General features: G+C 48.2%; 1 protein-coding gene across 3 annotated transcripts in view; it reads left to right on the plus strand.

Annotated features, from left to right (window-relative positions):
• Positions 1-18,041, plus strand: part of NUFIP2 (nuclear FMR1 interacting protein 2) — a 36,293-nt gene extending 18,252 nt beyond the window's left edge. The window contains exons 1-5 of one of the 3 annotated variants that reach the window (XM_086762826.1): positions 1,673-1,996; positions 5,070-6,782; positions 14,286-14,318; positions 14,852-14,906; positions 15,196-18,041. In XM_086762826.1, coding sequence (XP_086618952.1) covers positions 1,813-1,996; positions 5,070-6,782; positions 14,286-14,318; positions 14,852-14,904 — 1,983 coding nt within the window. In that variant the 5' untranslated portion in view covers positions 1,673-1,812 and the 3' untranslated portion in view covers positions 14,905-14,906; positions 15,196-18,041. Of the gene's footprint in view, positions 1-1,672; positions 1,997-5,069; positions 6,783-14,285; positions 14,319-14,851 lie in introns of those variants that run through there. The other 2 variants (XM_086762825.1, XM_086762827.1) reach the window with 2 other exon arrangements.
• The last annotated feature ends 5,232 nt before the right edge of the window (positions 18,042-23,273 follow it).

The raw sequence follows: 23,273 nt of genomic DNA on the forward strand, positions 1-23,273 counted from the left end.
ATACCTCAAATCTTGAAAAAAATCCTCTATATTAATGTAGAAGTTGGTATTTCTGGTAGGAAAAGTTTTACCTCCTATGTATTAAAGAGGAGGGTGGAGTGGGGAGCTTGAGGCATAAACTTTCAACTGTGGTCTGTTGAAATGAAATTTGGGAACTGTAAAATCTCCGGGCAGGGGCTCTGTCTTTTCTACAGTGCCCAGCAGAACAGAGCCAAAGTCTGATAGGGCTTTCTGGACACAGGAACTTTATTAATTTTGTTTACTTTATTAAAATACCAAAAAAAAAAAATAGAGCAGGGGTTTAAAGCTGCAAGTGCAAGCCCTGAGAAGTGAGGAAATACCATTTTTAAGATTGTCTATGCAGCCTGTTTATTCTTTTTGTGCACATTAATTATAGCAGTGTTTAATGACATGATCCCATTTTATTTTGTCACTCTTCATCTGTTTTCTGTGGTGCACACTGTGAGTATTTTGGGGTAATTAATCCCACCCGAGCAGCAAGTAGCTCTGAGCAGGGCTCTGCCTGAGGCTCCAGCCTCTGTGTGTGGGTCGGGGGTCTCCCATCCCTCTTCCTGCCCTTCTGCTGCCATCCTCGTTACCTTCTGCCTCGGCTCCTCACCGCTCTGCATTCAAACCAAAACCCTTTGCTTGGTGCTGCCTGGATGTCTCTGGAGAATCTTTGGGTCTGTTCGCACTCTGCAAACTCCCAGGGAACTGGGACCTGTTGGCCAGAGAGGTGATGCAAGGGGAAAGTCTTGCAGGGCTTTTCCCCCTGCAGTGGAGCAGAGGCAGGAGTTCAGGTGATTTGGCTGCCCAGCACCCCCCTGAAGATGCTTCTGTGGGGATTATCAGTGGTTTGAAAGGCTATGAAACATGGTACAAATTTTGACAAATTTCACCTTGCTTTCCCCTTCCACTCTCAGGCTCTCCAACGACCTGTGGGGGTTGTTGTTGGGTTTTTTTTGTTTGGTTTTTTTTTTTTCTGAGCATCAGTCACGATCTGCGGTGCCGCTCTCGGCAGTGGGCAGGAACCTACTTTTCCGTCAGCGGTGCAGGACCCGCACGGCGCTCGGGGCGGGGTCCGTGCGGGCTGCGCTGCTGCCGGGCGGGCTGCGGGTGGAGCCCGGGAGCGGAGCCGGCACCCCGGCGGCTTCCCCCGGCCGCCGCTGCTCCCGCCTTCCCCGCCGCCGCGGCTGGAAACCCGGTGTTCCCGGCCGAATCCCCCCGCCCCAGCCGGGGGGGGGGGGTGGGGGGCACGCTAATACCCGCCCTGCTCCAGCGGGGCGCGGTTTATCCGCTCGTTTACGGTAAAACCGGGGACGCGCACCGCACGGCCCGGTTACGAAACACCGCGCTTCTCTGGAAGCGGAGCCGCGGGGCCTGACTCAGCGGCGAGGGCCGGGGAAAGGAGGTGGCTTCGGCGTGGCTCCGTTTTCCGGCTCGGCCCCGTTTGCCGCGGGGAGGGAGGGGAGGGTGCGACCCCATCTCAGGCAGCGCGGCCTCACCTACCGCTGCCCCCCGGGAACGGGGTAGGGGTGGGGGGGGGGAATCGGCCGGGCGGGGTCTGCCCGGGCCACGCCGGCTCATCCCCGCCCGGCCTGGCCTCTTCTCCGCCGCCGCTTCCTTTTCCGCCGGGCGGCCGGGGCGGGGCGGGGCGGGGGGCGGTCGCGGCGGCGCGGTTCGCTGATTGCAGGGCGGGCACTGCCAGTCCCGCCGTCTCCCCCGCGCCAGCCGCGTCCCAGCGCCGGAGCCGCACGGCCCAGCCAGCGAGCGCCCAGCCCGGCCCGGCCCCGGCCCCGCCAGCCGCCCCCCATGGAGGAGCAGCCCCACCACCACCATCACCACCATTACTACTACTACGGCCACCACCACCACCACCACCCGCAGAGCGCCTACCTGCCGCCGCCCGACGGCCGAGCCCAGCCCAAGCCGCCGCTCCGACACGAGCACAAGCACGGCGGCCCGCAGCACCAGGAGACGCCGAAGCGGAGAACAGGTCGGGGCGGGCGGCGGGCCGGGGCCTGTGACCTTCGCGGGGCGGCGGCGGCGGGGCCCTCCTCCTCCGCCTTCTCCTCCTCCTCCTCCTTCTCCTCCTCCCCCGGCCCGGCTGGAAGCTTCTCCGCCGCGCTGGGGCCGCTTCCTGTCCGCCATGTTGGGGCCGGCGCGGCTGCGGGAGCCGCGGGGCCCGCCGGCACCGCCGCCGCCCGCCGGGCACGTGGGGCCGGGCCGCGCCGAGCAGAGGGGCGCTGCCCCCCGCCCGGGCCGCGCCGGGGTGCGGGGCGGGGGGGGGGGAATGTGGGGGTGGTGGAAGGTGAGGGGGTGAGGCGCTGGTTAAAAATTGATGAGGGTAAAAATCAATGAGTCAGATAAGGCGGAGGGGCCCGGCGGTGGGAGCGGGGAGGCGGCGCGGCCTGGTGGGGCCGGCCCGGCCCGACGGCCTTCGGCCTCCTGCTGGGCCGCCGCCCCGGAGCCGTGGGGGGCGCCGGGGCCGCTCGCCCCGGGCCGGCCGGGAGAGGGGCTGCGCTGAGCCGGCCGGGGCGACCGGTGCGATGGGCCGCAGAGGCGGTGGCCGGGCAGCCCCGGCCAGGGCGGGGGAGTTGGGAGGGGACTCCCGGGCAGGGCCGGAGCTCCCGCCTCACTGCTGGGGCGTCTTAAAAAAATCCCATGTGGGGGCTTGTGTGGCTTCAAAGCAAGCGCGTGATTACAAGAAGAGCCAGAATGCCGCGTACATGTATTTTATTTTATTTTTTTCCCCTTGAAATTTCCATTTACATAACCGGGCGGGCGGTGGGCAGGGGCCCGGCCTGCAGCAGGGCTGGGCCGGTGGTGCCCCGCAGCCGGGCACGCTGCCCCCGCGGAGCCCCTGGAGCGGGGCGGGCACCCGCTAAAATAGGGTACCCAGCAAAAAATGAGTTGAGTAGTCATTCCACAGTTTGCAGTGTGCCCCGGGTTTTAATATGCACTTACTCCTCTTCCAGCTGTGAAACAGTTTGCGAGGTTGCTCTTCACCTGTTCATTTTAATTGACACCCCTCTCCCCCTTTTTTTTTTTTTTCTTCCCTTAAATTTTGATTGTGCACCCTCTGCCCAGGCCAGAGCCAGCTGTGCTAAATGTTGATTTGGAGAAAACTCAGGCAGCTGAGTTGTGAATACTTGCAAATTGGAACTAGAAACTGCTGACACACTGACTTACTGAAATGGAATTTGTTCTTCATTTTATTCTTTCGCTCCTCATCTGCAATGGTCTTATGACCACTTTTATTGTTTTGTTTCATTAACAAGTGGTGTCAGAAGTCTTGAGTCATACAAGGTCAGCTATAACACGTTGATCTTGAGGAGGCTTCCTCTGCACGTTATTCTGAAATAACTTAATTTTTAGTCCTTGACTCAGCGGAGAATCTCCTCCTATCAGTTTTCTCCAGGAGGAAGTATTTATAGTTAATATTCTTAACGGCGTATTTGGAAGTTACAGTGGAAGCTGTGGTGGTTACAGATACTTGGGTGTAGTAAAATCCTTTTTGATCCCTCTCGGCAAACTCGGTTGTGGAATTTCTGTAAAGATTCCTACAAGGATTCTTGTGTTCCTGACTTGCAGAGAACTTGAGCAGTTACATCTGCCGGACATCTGAGGCTCCGGGATGTGAGGATAACAATGATTTTTAGCGTAGCAGTTAATTTCAACAACACCGGCAACAACAAAAACATTCTTTTTCAAGCTGGAGTTTTGCCCGCTCCCCTTCTTAGGGGACTTCATGGCACGGCGGCTGCAGATGAAGCCTTAGGTGGGTCGGTTGTGGGAGATGTAAGGCTTTCCGCCCTCGGGAAGGAGGATGGATGAGTCAGAGGAGCGAGGATAGCGTCTTCCCGGAGGAGTGGGTGCAGGAGGAGGGAGTCCCTGTCCTCGGTCCACAGCTGGAGTCTGTTTGTTGGGGCGGGTACAGCGTGCTCTTCCCATCTCAGCGGGGCTTCAAGGCTTCTCTCGGGGCTTTGTAGCCCCTCGAAAGAAATAGGTCTCTGGCCAGAGATTTTTAAAAAGGGCGGGGAGAGGGGTAAAAAAGGGAAGGTGAGATAGTTCAGCCCCTGTCCTGGGCTTCCAGCTCCACTGGAATTGCACCCTCAAGATTCACTTCAGAGCCATAAGGCCTAGAAATGAACTTCAGAAGCAAAAAGGAAAGCTGAGGGCACAGCGTACGCTCATGGTTTGATGGGTTGGAGCCCTCAGCAAGTGCTTTATTTCTTGGGTCTCAAGCTAATACCAAGTCTCCCAGGGACTCTGAAATACCGGATTTTCTCGGCGGGCAGGTGACAGGTTGCTGGTAGTGGTGGAAGGGTGCTTGCAGGGATGCATTTCTCCCCAGTTTATTCACCTTTTTCAATGCTAAAGAGCATGTGCAGGGAGGTGTTGGCCGCTATCTTGAAGTGAGGAGATGTGGCCACCCTTTCTTCTCTCCACCTTCCAACTGGACTTGCACGTGTCCTTTTGGAAAGCGGCTTTTTTTTCTCCCTCTTTTTTTTTTTTTTTCTTCCCTCTTTGGCATTTGGGATGCGGGTGGGAAGGAGGGCTGCTGGTGTTGCAGGCCTAGGAACCGATGGAGATGATAAGAGTTGGCCCTTGTTCACGCTGTGGATTCTGAACCACGACAAACCTCGTAGCAGAGGCAGCGAATCCCTCTGTCTTGATGCATCCTGGGAAATTTTTTTTTTTTTTCCTCTGTGTGACCTGGAAATTGTAGCTGATGAAATAGCTCTCCAGCTTGCCAGAGATCTTTACAGTATATTTTCCTTACATAGTATCTCTATGTTATTTTCCTTTGTTTTGTTATCTATATGTCGCCCTGTTGTATGTGAGAATCGGTAGCTGCTGGTACCTTCTGCTTAACCCTTCTTGCCATGGCTTCCAGCAAATAAGGATATGTTTTTGTACGTCAGAGACAGGAATGTTTTTCCTATTTTAAAATGTTTACTTGAGGAAACTGGATATGTTTGGGGCTGATTACAGCTTTCTGCAATCAGAAGTTTAACATTTTGCATTCTAATTCTTGCCTTTTGTTGTTTTTGGCTTTCTTCTAGGTTACGGAGAGCTGAATGGTAACGCGGGAGAAAGAGAAGTGTCATTAAAGGGCCTGTGCTCTGATGAAACCGCCGCCCCAGGATCCAGGGTACCCAATGGCAGCCAGCAGCTCGTAGACACTAACGTGACCTCAAAGCAGACTGTGAAGGCCAGTGCTTTGGGGAAAGCTGGAATCAAAACCAAGAACTTCATTCAGAAAAATAGCATGGACAAAAAGAATGAGAAGTCCTACGAGAATAAACTTAGAGAAAGCCAGTCCTCAGACAAGCCAGAGGGAGTGTCTATTCCGAACGGTGTGGTAACCAATAATTCTAGCTATATCACAAATGGCTACGTAGGCAAAGGGGCCGATAACGATGGTAGCGGCTCCGAGAGTGGATATACTACACCTAAAAAACGGAAAGGCAGGCGCAACAGTGCCAAGGGTTGTGAGAGCTTGAATCTAGTACAGGACAAAATAATGCAACAGGAGGTGAGTGCACCAACCTTAAAACAGGAACTTGAGAGTTTCAAGCCTGATTATAGTGAACAAAAGGGGAACCGAATTGAAAATACGAAGCCTGTTTGGAAATACGAGGCTGGGGCTGGTGGAGCAGGCCGGGGAAAGCCTGGGCTTGGGGACGTACAGCGAAAAAACTCGGATGCCAAACCTGGGATTAGCAGCAAGAAATTTGATGACCGGCCCAAAGGGAAGCACGCATCGTCGGCTACGTCTAAAGAGGATTCATGGACCTTATTTAAACCACCCCCAGTTTTTCCAGTGGACAATAGCAGCGCTAAAATTGTTCCCAAAATAAGTTATGCAAGTAAAGTTAAAGAAAACCTCAACAAAGCAGCTCAAACCCCATCCACGTCGTCTTCGTCATCTTCTTCATCATCTGCCGGGGAAACTCAGGCCCAAACATCAAGTCGACTGTCCCAAGTCCCCATGTCTGCTATGAAATCTGTTACTTCTGCTAGCTTCTCGAATGGGCCCATTCTGGCAGGGACTGATGGAAGCGCGTACTCTCCAGGGACCCAGCCACTGCTCTCAACTGCTGCTAGTACTGTACCATCAACCTCCTCTGAGTCCGTACCCCAGGACACGAGTACAACTTCAACAGCTCTCGAACAAAAGAAATCTAGCCTTTTAATCTACCCTTCAAATATGCAAACTGTGCTTCTGGGTACAGCGCAAGTCGATTTCCCCTCGCAGACGAATCAGCAGAACCTGGGGGATATCTTCCAGAATCAGTGGGGCTTGTCTTTCATAAACGAGCCCAGCGCTGGACCCGAAACTGTTGTGGGGAAATCTGCGGATAATCAGTTAATGGAAGTGACATTTCAAGGGGAATATCCTGCCACTTTGGTTTCACAGTGTGCTGAAATCATTCCCTCAGGAACTGAACAACCTGTGTTTCCTAAGGCTTACGAGCTGGATAAACGGACTAGCCCTCAAATTCTTAGCTCTGTTCTTAAGCCTGGGACTGCTGTTGAGGGTGGTGTCTTAGCTTTGGAGTCGCATCACACAGGTGACCTACAAAAGGCAGACACCGGTAGCCAAGGTGCTTTAGTGTTTCTTTCAAAAGACTATGAAGTAGAGAATCCTCTGGCCTCTCCTACGAACAATTTGCTAGCCTCCGCCAAAGAACAGAGGTACCAGAGAGGCCTAGAAAGGAGAGATAGCTGGGGTTCTTTTGACCTGAGGGCTGCTATTATATATCACACTAAAGGTAATGGCTTAACTTGCTGCCTAAGTGCATTCTCTTTTCTTTTTTTTAATAGTGCAATATTCTGACATGATATATTCTTTGCAGCAATTCTGGTTGTTTTAAAAATGAGCTTTTTTGCTTGGGTATCTCTGCTGGCAATAACAGTTTGGGAAAGTTATTCAGATGGTTAATTAATGTTAAGAGATTTGTTTTCCTGTTCCTGTGAACAAACTAAGGGATGTTGATAGGGATAATACTTAACTAGTATGTTTTAAATCTCAAGTCCTACCGAATGAGCTCCTAAGCTTCTCAGCGTTGGAAGGAGTTAAATGTGTAGGTTCAGCTGCTCTGTTCCAGCTTTACCAGGTGATATTCTGTCACTGAAAAGACTTCATAGTCTGTACTCGCACCTCTGCCACCAAAGTGTTGCAGCTTCTCCCCCGGGGCAGATCAGGCCATGAAATCATGCCTTTGAAGGAAGAAAACAATTATTCCTGCGGCTTTTCATAGTGTGATTTGTTTTTTTTTAAGCAAACCTCACACACACACTCTTCCTCTGCCCTTCTTCATTCAGTATTATGGCAACAGCGAGACAAATCTTTGCTTATCAACTCCTCTGTAAGCCGCAGATTGAGTTCTCTCGTTGTCTTTGTAGGCCAAATCTTTCAGATTATTTTATTGCTTTTGTGGAGTCCTTTGTAGTCCAGCTCCTTTTTTTTTTTTTTGTGGGGTTGTTTTTTTTTTTTTTTGAGACTGAAATGACTCAAAGGTTGTGGGAACAAAGAGAGGGAAGCCTGTGAGATGGCTTGCTTTCTGCTTTAGCCTCAGCCCCAGAAGCTCTGAGGTTTTGTGGCTGTTCTTGGGTTTTGGTCTTGGCTCAGCGTTAACTGGAGCCTGGTTGCTTGTTCTCTCTTGGTATGGTGCTACTTACCTACCCTTGACAAAGCAGCGACAGTTCCTCTTTTATTCACCCCCCTTTCCCTCTCCCTGCATCCCCCTACCCTGAGGGGAAAAAGGTGATCATCCATTTTTTTTCTGTCCCACATACATACGTGGATAATGTCTTGCTCCCCTTTGCATTGGCAGATTTGCTGTGTTTTGACACTCTGCAGTTATTGAATTACCTCTTTACAAACTCCGTGTAGCGTGCAGAAACTTAGATGCCTTCCTTTAGTAATAGCAAGCCCAGTCATTTAAAAATAACTGCAAATATTTTTTACGAGTCATCTCAGGGTGTTAACGTTTTAAGCTCTAGCTTTCTCGAGAAGAGCGTTCGTGACTCGATTTTTACCTGGGTCCTCTACACTCTGCCCAGTCTATTCCAATATTAAAGCAAGCTTTCCATTCTCATTTCTTGGGTCTGCCTGCAGCCTAAATACCAGTTTCCCATCAAAAAAAATGAGAGTACCAGAAAGCATAGTACGGTGTAGAAAGGGAGTCCTAGGCAATCCTAAGTTTGCAGTTTTTCCCAGCACTGAAGTCTTTCTCTTCTTGTTTTTGTCAGCCTGAACTTGCTTGTAGAAAAGCAACTCTACAGCCATCAGCCCTCTCCCTTGCTCACTGGCTGTGTGAAAGACAGACCCCAGTAAAACAATAGTAACAACAGGAAAAATAAAGAACACTCCCTTCCCATGTCCTCTTAAGGAGGTGTTAACTTCAAAGCCTGGCTGCCTTTAGTTCTTCTAAACACAGGAGTTAATTACATTCAGTGGCGAGAATGGACACCTAAAGCGCTCTTTAAGATGCTGTTTTCTGCTCTGTCCTTGCCTCTGCATGTGAATGCTTCTGCGTTAAGCATCCAGAGCAAGCACCCGTGTTGATGCCCTGGGGAGATGGGTTCCTGCCCCACCTCTTCTCTGTGGCGATTTATTTTTCAAGCTGTGTCTATACCAGCTTGAAGGTGTTACTTAGGGGTGAAAGATGATTGATGTTTCTAATCAGTGTTGTCATTAATGCAGTGATTGAGGTGCTCCAAACAGCCTGAGCTTATCTTTCTCCTACTCAGTCTTCGGATATTATTGCTGGTTTACAAAGCAGGGGATCAGTCTGGATCTTAGTACCTCATCTGTGGTGATGCTGGGTGTTGCATTTCTGGGTGTGTTCAAGTCCCTCGAGGTGAGTTGGGTTAAGGGGTGTTGGGAGGAATGACACCTTCGTCTGCCCCATGCAGGTGGAAAACGCTGTCCCCTCTTCATGATCCTGCAGCCAAAGCTGCACAGGTGAGCGCCTGTGGCACAGCGTGCTGCAAAAATCTCTAGAAAATGGAGCTGCAAGGGTGTGTTTGCAGGACAGCAGTGCAGTGGTTAATTCCCACACCATTCTCCGTTTATCTTGGGCTGTTTTCCTGAGGTCCTACTTCTAGCCAACCAGTTCCTCTGCAATAGGGAAGGAACAATTTCACTCACTTCTTTTTCACAAGCTGCCTTCCCCTCCTTCCTGCTCCCGAGCATGCGGGTTTGGCTGGGCCAGTGTTAGTGTGTCCTGGGCAGTTGGATCCTCAGGTTATTTGGTTTTGATTTTGAGAGGAGAGTGAACTTCTCCCTCTTCAGATTGATCTGTTTGCTTTTGAGCAACATCTGGATAGTTTGATCTTCAAATCTGCCCTGCCTCTGAGGTTATGGACACAAAGAGAAACGATGACACGGCAAGTACAGGGGTGAGCGTCGAGCGCTGGTGGGGTCCTGGTGCATTCCCTACCCTGAGCTCCTCTGCGTGCAGTGGTTCAGTGCAGGATACCCGGTGCAAGGATGAATCTGGGTGTTGCAGTGAGGAAAGGGCTCTAGCGTGAGTGGCTGCAGCGCTTTGACTTGTCTGTCGTAAGCTTGCACCCTTTTTTGCGCTGTTTGTGTCTGTGACCAGGTTATGTGAATCCCCATCCTAGACCGTAAATAGGCTATGGGAAAGCCTCCAGCTCGCTCAGTAGCTTTGTTCCTGCAAACCAGGCTTTCCTGGTGCACGGCTTGCCCAGTGACTGCAAGGGGCATTGTAGACTGCCATTTCTTCATGGCTTCCCTGTGAAAGGAAGGATGGATGGAGGAGGTAACGCGCAGGGTGGGCTGGCTCTGGTGCAGCAATCCCGTTTAAACCCCCGCAGCACCGTGCCTGCTGGCAAGGCTGTGCTGGGGTGTAAGACTGGGTGGCTGAGAGCAGAGCGAGGTCCTGGTAGAGGAAGCTGTGCTGGTTTGCGTGTTCCCAGATTGCTTTTTCCCCAGAAGTCAGGGCACCGGGAGTGTGCTGGCAAGGCTGCTGACGTGCTCTCCTGTTCTCTTGGATGCCTTTTGTGCTGGTTTCCTCTGTGCCCCTGCTCCCTGCCTTGCTTTCTGTCTTTTTAAAGGGCGGAAAGACTCCCGTGATCATCTGATATGCTTGACTGTAAAACACGATCCTTCATCGTGGCTGCCCGCATTGACAGCGCGTGCCGCTCGGTGTTTGTGACGGTGCCTTGAGACGCTTGCGGGTGACACACCTGATTTAGCAAGGTGGATCTGATGTAGCTGAGCACTGGTGGGCCTGTTGTTTATGTGACTGGAGAAAGGGACAGTAGCTTTCTGAGAGGAACTGTAAGGACCAGGAAGGAGTGATGCTTTCACTTAAGGACACTGTTTCTATCTGAGTCGGAACTGAACTGCCTTGGTGTGGCATTGCCAAAATCCTAATCTTTTTGAGGTAAAACTGATCCTCGCAGATTGTTTGGTCCTTCAAAAGAGGAGACTGGCTGTATCTCAGCTTTACTTATGTTGAAATTGGTATCTTCTTACTGGTTTAGTCCTCCTTTTTAAAGACGGCTGGATGCAGCATTTCACGTCGGAATAATTGCCAGCACTTTGCAGAATTTTGTAGTGTTTGGGCAGTTGCAGTCTTCCAGGCCAGGCTGTCTGTCACTAACACCGAGCTCTATGGCACGCTTTGTGGTGGGAAGCTCAGTAGTTTGCTTGTCCTTAGCTAAAAAGCAAGAAATCAAGATCCTCCAGTTCAGCTGCACAGTAGCAAAGACCACGTAGGTGGAGGTGCAGTGTTTCCCTCTTCTGTCTTGCCCCTAAGTTTCTGCCTGTGCCACTGCTTTGTTCCTTCTCAGCATCTTGGTCACACCAGCATCTCTGCTCGCGTGAAGAAGCAGAAGAGCAGCATGGAAAATAGAGCAAGGCAGCGTGGGCCAGCCAGGAGTGGCATTTGCCGAAATGGTGAACTGGGTCAGAAGAAATAGCAGAGCTGTGAATTCAGCAATTTTCATCCTTCACATCAGGAGAGGGAAAAAAAAAAAAAAAGCCTTGGTTTCCCATCCCCTTTGGTGGGAAAGGGTTAGATCTCAGTCTGTTGCTTATGGCCTTGTGGGGCCTGAGCTGTGGGGCAAAGGCTGATTTCAATTCTCCTTCAGGTTTTTCCAGTTGTCGGGATGAGCACAGTGTATGCAGTACAGCGATCAGTCTCCACAGCGTTGAATTTTGGCTTTGTTTCCAGGGCAATCACCTAATTTACTCATTGTGTCCTGCAGGTAGAAACAGAAAAATCCGATAAGGGTGATCCCTCTTTGTTATTTTTTTCTTTTTAGCTCTTTATTTTAGGGACAATTATCAGTTTATACATTAGATGTATAAGAACAAAGAACTAGTGGTGTGGCGTTGTGCAGGCACTACTGTTTGCAGGGGCAGCCTCTCTAGCAAGGAAAATGTGTGTGAAAGTGCCTGCCTTAACAAGTTTTCACAGAAAGACTTCTTTCCCCTCCAAGGTTACATACCAGTCCTGCTATAAAGTTTATTGACCTATGAGGAATCTCACCACAATTCACCAGAGTGTGCCTTAGTCTGTCCCTGACATCAAAGCCTTCCTCTGCCAGCTCTATGTTTCCATGATAGTCCCAGAAAAAGTGGTTCCTCTCCCTGGAGCGCCTTAGGTGGACGTGGCTGGAGCTATCTAACCTGGGCAGTTCCTCAGCAAACAGCGAGCCAGGGGGCTGTGGAGAGGCCAGTTAACTGTAAAAAATCCTGGAAAACGTGAGGTTGGAAGGGGCACGGGAGGTGACCTAGTTCTGCCCCTGGCTCAGAGCGGGGCTGGCTTTTATGTCGGATTGTGCAAGAGTTTGTTGGTAGCATTTTCTCCAGCTAGGTTGGAGTCTACTGAGAAAGAAGCGTGCCATTTCTCCAGTCGTGTGTCCTGTTCTGGGAATGCTGGTCCCTGTCTGTTGGTCAGGTCTCGACCACCTTCTGTTTTGGAAAGCGGCAGTGCTAGGTTTTGGGTCGCTGTCTCGGAGAGGTGGAGTCAGGCTCGTGGTGAGGATACCCCTTTTCCTGCGCGGCGATAAGAGTTCTTGCTCAAGCTTGCCCTGGAAGCTTTATCCAGGGAAAGCTGGCTCAAGAAAAGAGCTGCTTGGCCCCCAACCTCCTTCCTTGGGCTTTCTTACAGGACCAGTTTGCAGGGGTTGCGTTTTCCTCCACCCTGCATCCCTGTGCTTGCTGTCTTGGTGAGCTGGAGCTGGTGCAGAGGTGGCTCTGCTGAACTGTCAGTCTACCAGGTCGGTCTTTGGTTTTGTAGCTTTGTCAGGCTGAGCATCTGCCAGCCAATGTGTCTAGACGTTTGGGATTTACAGGACGTTTGACACCACCCTGCCTCCTGCCTCTCCTTCTGAAGAAGGAAGACGGAAGTCTGAAAAGGTTGGGGAGTTTGGGCATTGGTTTGTTTTATTTAAAACAGAATTTTGACAACTTAAAAGTTTTTTGTGTGTGTTTTTGATAGTATGTTATTGTCAGGCACAGCTTAATACACGCAGTTCACATTCTTGTGATGTCCAGTGAAGTTAGGACCAAATGGCAGTGCAAAAGAAACCTTGGTCTTTTGCGTGGAGATACAGTAGCGGGCAGCGCTTCAGCCTCTGCCTTGTATTTGATGCTCAAATGTTGCTCTAACGTGGTGGAACCAACAACTGAAGTGGTTTTGTGTCCTCTGCCTTTGGGGAAAGCTGTTAAAATAGGTGATGTTCGTTAGCCGTTAGGAAATGATGCATCTAACTTCACTGAATGGAAAACTAGCTCTGCTGGAGGTAATTTTAGTAGCTGGTTCATTTTACTTCTGGGGAATCTGCATCTGGTGAACGAGAGAGGTGGTCCCTTGCTAGGTTGCTGATGTCCCTGGCTGTGCTAGGGGCTGGTTACTACTCCCAGAGCACTCAAGGTTCCCTCGATGAAAGTGCAAAGTGTTGCTGTTACTGACGTGACGCAAACATAACAGATCTCATAAATTTTTTTTCAGAGCCTTCCTTACAAAAGACTATATTGTGCCAAGAGGACTGGCAATATTTACTTGCATGCAATTTCCTGCCCCAGGGAGCTTGAAATTGTAGCGGACAAAGGACAGATGAGGGGTTGGAGAAGGGACGTGAACATGCAATTGATTGAGGTGACACTTGGCACACATCATGCTGAGGCCATGAGTTTTGTAGGGTCTTTTCTTCTTCCTTTCCGATGTCAGTTAGTTTACTTATTACCTTGTTTTGTGCTTTACTGCACGTACAGCGTAGCTTAATAATCTGTTGCCGTTCTCCCTTCCTAGCCCCTACCAAGGTCCTGTCACCCTCCTTTCTGCCAGAAGGGAAGCTTGAGAGATTGTTCTTGCAGGCTGTGCTCCTACTAAATGCTCCTTTTCTGGAATTTTGTCTCTTGAACTTGGGCACAGGGTACACTTAGTGTCTTTGTAAATATTCTAGCCCACAAAATTCCCACTTGATAGTGGCTAGCTAGTTCTTTGGAATAGGTCTCTAAAGATGTCACTTAATTTTGGGGTTATTTTAAAGGAAAGGGCCTTCTGTTTCTTAATGTGAATGAAAAGAGCGTTTAACTTCACAGTTATTTCTTAGGTAAACAAAAGCGTGTGCTCTTTCAGCAAGAACTGAGGAGAGTTGGTTTGTCTTTAGCCCACAAATGCGTTGTAGAGGCAAATTGGGGGAAGAGTTGCAGCCAAGCAGGCTCGAGTGACTCTAGCATCACACCTTGTTCCCAGACGATACGTTGGCAGCCGTTTCACAGTGATGTTGGCAGAGTAATCTCTGCGTGGTGTGCTCCAGCAGATGCATGCTGTGAACCATGAGAAACTCGCTTTGTCCAGAGGTTCTGATTTCACACCCGCTAAGTGTCAACTCGTTAAAATCATTTCTCCAGGCTACTTGTTGAGGCTGTAACGTGTGAAGCAGTATTAGAGTCGGAGTAGTAAAGCCTGGAGTTGGATTGTGATTTGTAGGAGTGGAGAATGGCAGTGACTTTTCTGATGCTCGGCTTTGCTGTCTGACCCGTAAGACCACGTTAGAGCTGTCTTTCTGCCTTTTGTTGCTGGATCGTTCACTTCAAATTTGTGCAGTCCTATGGGCTGGGTTGGGGCTGCACTGCTGGGCTGGATGGGGTTGGCTTTGTGCGAAAGCCTCAGCCTAACTGCAGCGGTGTCATGCCGTGTTCGGGCAGTTAAAGCGTGTTTGGAGTTGTCTCTAATGGCAGCATAAATCTGCATTGTAACAATGGTCTTCTCGTTTTGCTTCCACAGAAATGGAATCGGTTTGGAATTTGCAGAAGCAAGGTAAGGATACTGAAAGGAATAAATAAACCCAATTGCTCTGGCCTGCTCTGTTGGGATGGGTGTTGAAAGTGGGATGTCTCGGTGTGCAGAGACGCCAGAGTTTAGTTCTTCCAGAGTCTCCAAAAGAGAAATAAAGCCGGTGTTAAATTAGATTTAAAGTCTTCCCTATGTGTATGCAATAATTGCTTTCTATTTGTGGTGTTGAGTATCACACCCAAGAATAAGCTTTAAATTCTGATGTATCCCCATGCTTTACCTGTGAAGACGTTCTGTCTTCGCTTGTGAGAAAAGCAGTAAATGAAGACTCGTGTGCTTCTGGCAGCGTGGCTGCCCAGGGGTGCACCATGGGGAGCAGGGACTGCGCTGTTTGGGTCAGCCAGGGCTTCTGAGGGCGTTTGCAGGAGGAGGTGTCACTGGGGTTCTAAGGAAAAGTTTGTTAACGGCTGAGTACCTTGCAGATCTCTTGTGAATGTCTTCAGCCACAGGTCCTGAAAGCAGCTTGTCAAAAACTTAGGATTTTGCTTTCTTTCCAGATCCCAAAAGGATAATCACTTATGATGAAGCCATGGATCGCCCGGATCAATGAAGGTAGCAAGACGAGACTGCCTGTTATAACCTTTCTGCAGCATTTGTGCTGTTCGTGGGGGACAAAAGGCTTTTATGCTCCTTCTAAATCTTCAGTGCAGCAGAGGAACCATAACTAGAATCACAGGATAATATATACAAATATATATATAGTTATTTAAAAATGGCAACTGAAAGTAATTAGACTCCTTAAGGAAACTGAAAATTTATTTCAACGAGACTACACATGTGATTATTTAATCTCCGGTACTGAATAGATTTTTTTCGTTTTTTGTTTTGTTTTTGTTTAAAGAGTGAATGCAAGTGATTAACGAATACAGACTCAATTTACAAGCCCGGTTCTAAAGTTCCTGCTGTCGTCTACGTGGGCAACAGCAACTCACTGGAGAGGCATTTCCACCTGACAAGGTTTCTGTTTCTCGTTCTGTGACTGTAGTGACACACTAATCACAGAGAAATCAGGATGATTCACCATCCTTCATCTCCCCTTTCCCTTCCACCTCCCCTATTTGGGTTTTATTTTTCTGTTTTGTTTTCCATTGAATGCTGGAGAAACGCCTTGAAGTTTGCAGTTTCTTTTTTTTTTTTTTTTTTTTTTTTTTTTTTTTTTCCCCCCCCCAGAGAAATGTAATCCGCATGTTTTGCCAGGAGTAAAGCAGCCAATCCTATGCTGGGGTTATTGTCCTAAAGCATCACTCTTCTGGGGGAAAGATGGTAATACTGCAGTTCTGGGATGCATGGTGAAGTCACACAGTTGACCTGGCTCTGGTTACACGTTGGACTATTGCAACTGAAGAGTTATTTCATTTTAAAGGCAACATGCAGAAATAAGCAATCTGTTTAGGCATTTAATATGGAAAAGAAAAAAAAAAAACAACAAAAAAACCACTGTTCCCACAGTTTAATGCCATTATTTTACTGGGAGCAAAAAAAAAAAACTTCTGCTTTCAACTGTAGGTGCTTCATATTTGCTCTGTCTGTCTCCTAACACTAAATGTGCCGGATTTTCTCCCATTTTCATTGGAAAACTGAAGAGGAATTGAGTTCTGCTAACTTTTGCCCTTGAATTATTTTTTTTCTCTTTAAAAAAAATTTGAAAAGAAAAAAAAAAAGAAAAAATGAAAAAGAAAAAAAAAAGGAAAACTGGGAATTTGAATCCTTTTCAATTTGTCCATAGAACACCAATGGCTGGGCTTCCCACACCTGCCCGTTGGAAACGCTCTTTTATATTTTAATGCAGTCTGTGTCTTTCTGGGCTCTGCTTCTAATTATCTCTTAATAAAAATATATTTTATTACAGAAATGGAGGACTTAGGAATTAAAATAATAATTTAAAAATTTAAAAAAAAAAATCCCAAGGAAACGAAAGCTTCCTAGCAGTGGTAGAGAACGCTGAGCAGACAGCAGGCTCCAGCTGCGTAACCCGCTCTGTCCCGTTGCAGCTTGTGTAGCGCGTCCAAATCATCTGGGGGTTGGGTAGTTGTTCTGGGTTTTTTCAAAAGGTGGAGAGTTCACAGGGTCCAGTGCAAAATGGGTTCTCTGACCTGCCCAAGCTCCACACGTACCCAGTGCTCGTTGTGGGTGTTTGTGGCTGAGTACTATATGCCTGCGCATCGAGGTCAGCAGCGGTTGGCGTCTCCTAAAATTAAACTGGACCCTATGGGGCATTACAGGAAGCAGAGGAACCCAAAACTTTTGCCTACCCCTTGTGCTTAGGTTTATCCACTTTTTTCTTTTCTTGTCTTTTTTGTTAACTAGGAGTATGTAGCATGCATTTTTTTAATTGTTTTTATTCTTTTAATGATTGTTCCTGAATGAGACGCTTAGGTTCATGGTGGGACAATGAAACTTTGTACCTTTTGTAAGATTGCTAGCTTTCTGCCACGCTTACTTTTAACAGTTTGACTATGGATTGCCTGCTCCATTTTCTGTATAAAATACTATATAGTATAATACTGGAGGGTAATACTATATAGTCATGATGTATTGTATCAGTCCGGGTTCAGAAATGTGTGGTTGGCCAGTCACAAGTAGTTCTGTTTCACCTATAAACTGTACCACCGCTACAGGTGTGTGTAACTTTCAGATGTATAACATGTTTACAGATGTGCCCGACATTTAGTCCTCCGACGTTCCTATTTTTAATTCTGTTGAGTCTCCCAACTGCTTGCCAAAAGTCGGAATCGCCTCCGGCTCCGCTGCGGAACAGCCAGGGCGTTCCTGAGCTTTAAAGTGTTGAACAAACTGGATGGTGGGGCTGGGAAGATTAAGGTGGAAGAAGAAATGTTCTTTTTATTATGATTTTCAAAAAGTTTAAGGCTAATAGCAAAGTTTCCAGTTTGTTTTACTGGCTTTAAGGCTCTGCTGTGTATTCATTTGCCTTGTGTAGTCACTTGTCGCCTTAAGGGCTGGGTTCCATTAAAAAAAAAAAAAAAAAGATAAAAAGATAAAAACAAACCCTGTTTTGCTTACCTGGGGTCTGTGCTGTCCTGGTACCCCTGCCCCTAGCTGTGCTGTCCGGGCTGGTGTGATGCAGAAGCTGAGCAGCAATAACCTGTGCTGAATCTGACCCTGCGCCTTTAGAACGATCCGAGTCTTGCTGAGTATTTGAGGACGCTCATCTTGCCCTAGTCCAGTCTGTCCTCTAAAAAGCGAAAGGAGTGCTGAAAGAAACAGTTCAGGTGATGGGTTGGGTTGGTTTTTCCCCAGTGTTTTTCCCTACTGCTTTTCCTTTCTGCGCGTGGCCCCTTGCTGGTGGTACCCATCCAAAACACCCTCTGCAGCTTCTCTGCTCTTATTTCTGACCATGCTCTCTTCAGATGTCTGTCTGTCTCCATGAGCTCCACGGTGTGTGCTCGGTGCTAAGCAATTAGGAAATCCTCTCTCTGAGCTCCTGTAGCTCCAGCTCGCTGGTGCAGGCTGTATTTCTGGGATAGACTATTGCCTAAGAGCCAGGCAGGACTGTGGAAGAAACCTCGCGCCGTCGTGTAACTCGCCCTGTTGCTATCTGCAGTCCTCCCAAAGTCCTCACACAATTCTTTACTGAGCACTTATTAAAAATATCTTAAGATTTAATCTGTTTTCTGATTATTTTTGTGTAAACTTATTAAAAAAAAAGAAAAAGAGGAAAAAAAAAAACCCTGAAATTGAGCTGTGACTAATTTAGCACATTTAAATAATGCTAAGGTGTTACTGATAAGTCTCATGTTTTGGGTTCTTTGTTTTGTTTTTGTTTGACTCAGAGTATTAGTACTGTAGCATAAACCAAATACAGCCCGGGAAGGAGTGCAGCAGCCTTCTCTCCCAGGTCTGCACCCGAGGGTGTCTGTGCGTGCACGCGTGGCGGGGGTGAGGAGCTGACAGTGCGTGTGCGAGCGTCTTACTTGTGTAAGGGGAGCGAGCGTGTATTTATTTGTGCCATTGTTTTCATTACACTGAGTAAAGTTTTAAAACAAAACCCCTTAAATATCTGTAGTATCAGAAAGTGGCACTAAGGGTGAGATCATGACCTATTTTTTTATTAGCTAAGAAGAAACTAATTCAGGTTAAGGCTTCTCCCCCGTTTCTGTTCCCGTTGTGGGTCCGATGAGTCCCTTTCTTCTGGTTCCCTTCCCAGGCTTTCTATTTATTGGAGTAACGGTTCCTGCACAGGCAGGCGCTGTCTCCTTTTTCCTTTGGTCTTTCCCCACTGCTCCTCCTCTGCCAGCAAGTCCTGTTGGGTGTCTCTCCGACAGGGTCTCGTGCAACGGAGGCTGGAGCGCGTACCGTCGGCCAGATCCAGCACAGGATCTGCTTTCTCTTTGGTGGACCTCCGCTCCAAGAGATGATTTAAAAGCTGCTCTGTGCTCCTGGCCACGGTGTTTTGGGGACCTTCAGCGTCTCTGCTCCCTCCCACTCCACCTGTCTGGTGGATTGACAACGCGATAGTTCTCAAGGTTTGGCTGGAGTTTGGTTTTGGTTTAAACCCACCTCAGTTGTCTGTGAAACCTGGTTTTGATGTTAGAAATCTCTCCTCTCTTTGACAACGTGGGTATAGCTCCAGGGCATAGTTTCTGTCGCTAACCCGCTTCAAACTGTCGCCCTTCCTGAACTGCAGATCCCGCTGTTTGCCTTTCGTAGCTGCTGTGAACTTCTTTGAAACGTGGGGAAAAAAAAATTCTCATTAGGTTGTGAGTATGCCAGCTATTTGGCAGCTGGGAGCAGGTAATGGGCTGAATTGGCTAGCTAAATCGAAAGGAAAATTGCTTCCTTCTTGGGGGAAAAAAAAAAAAAAGAAAAAAGAAAAAAAGAGAGATGGAAGTTGTCTCAGTTGCATGTGTAATTAGTGCTTTTCACCTTCAAGAGAGTGTTACCGTAGCACAATAGCATCCTTTCCAGAAGTGGCCGGTGGGTGACCTCAGGGACATCTGGGAGCGATGGCATTCACAGGCATGTTTCGGGACTGCTTGTGCACGGCTGGTAGTTTTCCTGTGCGTTCAGTTTTTGCTCTCGATTCAGCATTTTCAGTAAATTGCCGTGGTGTCCGAAGCATTCAGGAGTCTCATCCCTAGAAGATTGTTCTGTATGTACGTCCGTAGTGATTTGTTTTCCTTACAGAGGCTGTTTACAAGGGAGATGGTCGCGGTCAGGAGGGTCGAGAACAAGGCTACACCTAATGTAAAGCTGCTACACATTTTCACGTCGGTGCGTAAGGCAGGAGGAGGGCTGGGGCTGGAAGGGCGCTAAAGTGGTGGAGTAGCCGAAGAAGCCAGAGTAATTCTGGCTTTGGCCACCACGAGAGTATATTTTTCTGTGCGAAACAGTTGAGAAGCAGGAACCTGGGCTGGTGAGAAGGAGCAGAAGATCTTGGTCTGTGCTGCCAGACACGCTGCCTTCCAGAGATTACAGAGCTTTAGACATTTGCACAACACGTGTTACACCACAGGGTCAGGCTGGCTTCCTTGTATCCTGCTCGAGATCCTCGAAAGTGGCATCGCTCAGCGGCGTGACACCCAAGCAGCAGGTATCTGGGGAGGTACAGGAGAGCTCGGCGGTGGCCTTGTGTTGGGGCACGAGACGCTGCTGGGGGTGTTGCGCTGCTCCTTGTCCCGGGACAGGAGCAAAAGTCCTGCCTGTGCTTTCACCAGGGCACGCTGAGCTGTATTTATCTTGACTGTTAATCAGAAAGCTTCGTATAACCTGGCCAGAGCTCTAAAGCCATTTTGTAAGATAGCAGTATCCCTTTTCTACAGCCTTATTAATGAGTAGGGTATCTTTAAAAAGAAGAAAAAAAAATAGTTCATTTCTTTCTGTGGTATGAAACTTGTGTACTGCAAACATATGAGCGTTTAGCAAAAACTCAACTTACAGTTTTCTTAAAAAAAAAAAAAAAAACACACAAAAAAAACACCAAAAAAAAAAAACCAACAAAAAAATCCTGTCTGCTTTCCATACGGTCTTTCCTCAGGTGCTAAATAAGGGTTCCAAAAATGGATACTGCTTTAGGAGTTTCTGCTTTATTCTTAAAATACATATTTTTTTGCTTAGGTGTTGTAAAGATATTTTAACAAGAATGTTTTTTTTAATGTAAATAAGATTGTGTCTTTAATTTTTGTTTTATCTCCTTTTTGTCTATATTGAATAGTCTAATTTTCATTTTATCCTTTTGAGAAGGACCCTCTTATGACCTTCCTCGAAGACATTTCATTAAGTATTGCTGCATTTAAGAATGAATCTACAACTGTTCATTGTCTTGGATTAATGCTGCTGCTGCTATTAAGTAACCCTGAAAATCAAGAATGTGTGATGCACTTTTTTTTACGTGACCATGTAGTTCCTCTGCGGATCGTTGAACCCTCCTGTAACACAGCCACTAACTCTGCAGGTAGCGTAGGGACTGGGGGAGCCGGGGTGTAGGAGAGGGGGTGTACCTGATTTTGGTGCTGACCTACGGGAATTTCTATGCAAACGCAAGCAAAGGAGAACTCTTAACTTGAGAGAACACTGTGCTTTTTTTGTTTTTTTATCCTCTCCTTCCTTTTCTCAAGCTGCTGTTGGAAGGGTAGTGCAAATCCCTGAGGTTTTCTTCCTCGATGGCTAGTGGTGCAGGAAAGGTGCCTGAGTAACTTGTAAGGTAGAAAAATCTCAATCAACGATTGTCTTGTCTCTGGTTTTAATGTTTTATTTTCTATTTGAATCTATCTATGGAAGGAAATTGTTCATCTCCGCAAAAAGATCTTTTTAATACTTTATCTCAATGTGAAGTTAACCAGCAGTATTAAAGATTGCATGGCTTCCTTCCTACCCATGATCCCGGCTTTGGGAAGTCGTAGGCTCCTTCTCCAGCTGCCCGCAGGTGCCGGGGAGCGGTCGGTGCCTGGAGTCAGATTTTTTTCCAAGGAAAAAGCGATGCCAGGCCACCTACCCAGCTGAAACCTGACAGCTGAGGCGTAAAAACCCACAGCTTGGGGAGCAGTGGAGGGAGGTCTGGCTGCATTGGGGTGCTGCCATGGGTCCAGAACCTCTTGTGTTCATGGATTACACCTGAACGACCATGGGGGGATGCGTGCTATGAAGGAGGAGTTTACTGGGAGGGAAAAAAAGAGAATTTACTTGACTATAGAAGATCCTTTAGGAAAACAGAAGTACCTCTGTAAAGTGAGGGAAGAGTAAGGAAGATCTAAAGCTGTGTAGGAAAAACACTTGGGATTACAACTGCCTGGAAAATAGTACATAAATGCCATAGGCCAGAACTCTGCCTGTTGAATTAGTTTATTCAGCATCGATATTTTTTTTTTTTTAGCCAGCGTTTGCTCTTTTACACACGTGTGTGTGTGTGTACATCTGACTAAATGTGCCTTGCGTGTGTGCTTAGTCTTGCTGAAGAGTCTGTGGTGGTGCGTGAGCTGCTGGGACGTGGCGTGGGCCGGCTGGGCTCCTGGCTGGCAGCCCGGTGGCCGTGCCCCGTCTCCCTTCGAGGGTTCCTCGCTGTCCCGGTCACCCATCGGATCGAGAGGGGACTTGGGCTTGAGCCTGCTTAGTGGCTGTCTTACAGTTTGGGGACGACGTCCTGTGGGGTGGCACCTTTCCTTTCCTAACACGAGCCATTTTCTGTGACTTTGGAGGGGAGAAGGAGGGAGAAGAGAAAGAGAAGCTGTTTCGCTGTTCTCCTGCGGACAAAAATAAGCATTGCCATGCTTTGCCTGCAAAGCCAAAACGAGTGAAGGTCTGGAGCCGGCTTTGCTCTGGAGTTAGGGCTCTCTGCGGCGCCAAGACCCCATTACCCAGAGGATTTATTCCCTTCCAGGTTGTGGTTCTTGTTACTGTGGGGTTTTTATTTAGTTTTTTTTTGTAAAGGAGAAGTAAACACGCCTTGCTTAAAGTTAACGAAATAGAAACGCTTATGTTTGCAGTCAGTGACTCAGAATACAAAGCTGTGCAATTCTTGTTTCTTCATTTCTCTCCCGCCTCGCTCGCCCCAGTGTGTGATTTCTGTCCGAGCCTTTCTGTACTTCTGCCACTGTAAATGTGAAAGCTTGCTTGCATTATTTTTTAGAAATGCATTTTGCACACTCGGGTTTCGCTGAAGCTCCGTGAAAAGGTTAGTTTGAAGCAGATGAATAAAGCTATGCACATGTTTTGAAAGTTTAATTTGTGTCTCATTACCAGAAGTGACTTATCTGCCCTCTTTTGCATTCCTGTGCTGTCATTGCCTGCATTATCTTCACCATCTCGGAGGGTATCATGTAAGGTGACAGTTCTTTGCTGACAGCTGTAGCAGAAAACTGACGCTTCTTGATTTTTTTAGTAGCCTATCTCTCTCCTTTGCTTTCTCTGTATCTCTGTATAGCTATATAAATATATATATTATTTTTTTATTTTTAAAGAGCCTACTTTAGTAATTGAATTGGAGGGAGCGAGGTGTGCTGGCTTTTGTTTCAGATACACTTCGTACTGTCGAATGAACGAGTGCCCTTTTTATTATTTTTTTTTTTTTCTCCAGTTGGGAGCGCGGCGGTGGTCCCCGCCGGGTGTGTGGGTAGAGGTGAGGGCGGGGGAGCACGCGGCTCGGCCCCACGCGAAGCAGCTTTGAGGAGAGGATGGAGCTCAGTCAGCCGCGTTGCAGGCTGATGGCATAGGCAAACTTGAGGCTTCTAATGGCAAAATTACCCGAAGCGAAACCCTACCGTTGCGTACTCCCACTGTGAGGCAGGAGGGACAGGCTTCCTCGCTGTCCCTGCTGGAGTGGGGGCTCCTGCCGGTCTCCGGGGTGAGAGCTTTATTTTGGTTTTGTTTTCGTGAGTTGGGTGCGTTGGGTTGCAGGTACCACGTTTGGAAACTTGTTGCTTAGCCCAGAGCCTTTGTGCAGGTGAGTCGGGATTTTGTGACGGG

Source organism: Chlamydotis macqueenii, chromosome 19 (assembly GCF_036417535.1).
Source record: "Chlamydotis macqueenii isolate bChlMac1 chromosome 19, bChlMac1.mat, whole genome shotgun sequence".
NCBI lineage: Eukaryota > Metazoa > Chordata > Aves > Otidiformes > Otididae > Chlamydotis > Chlamydotis macqueenii.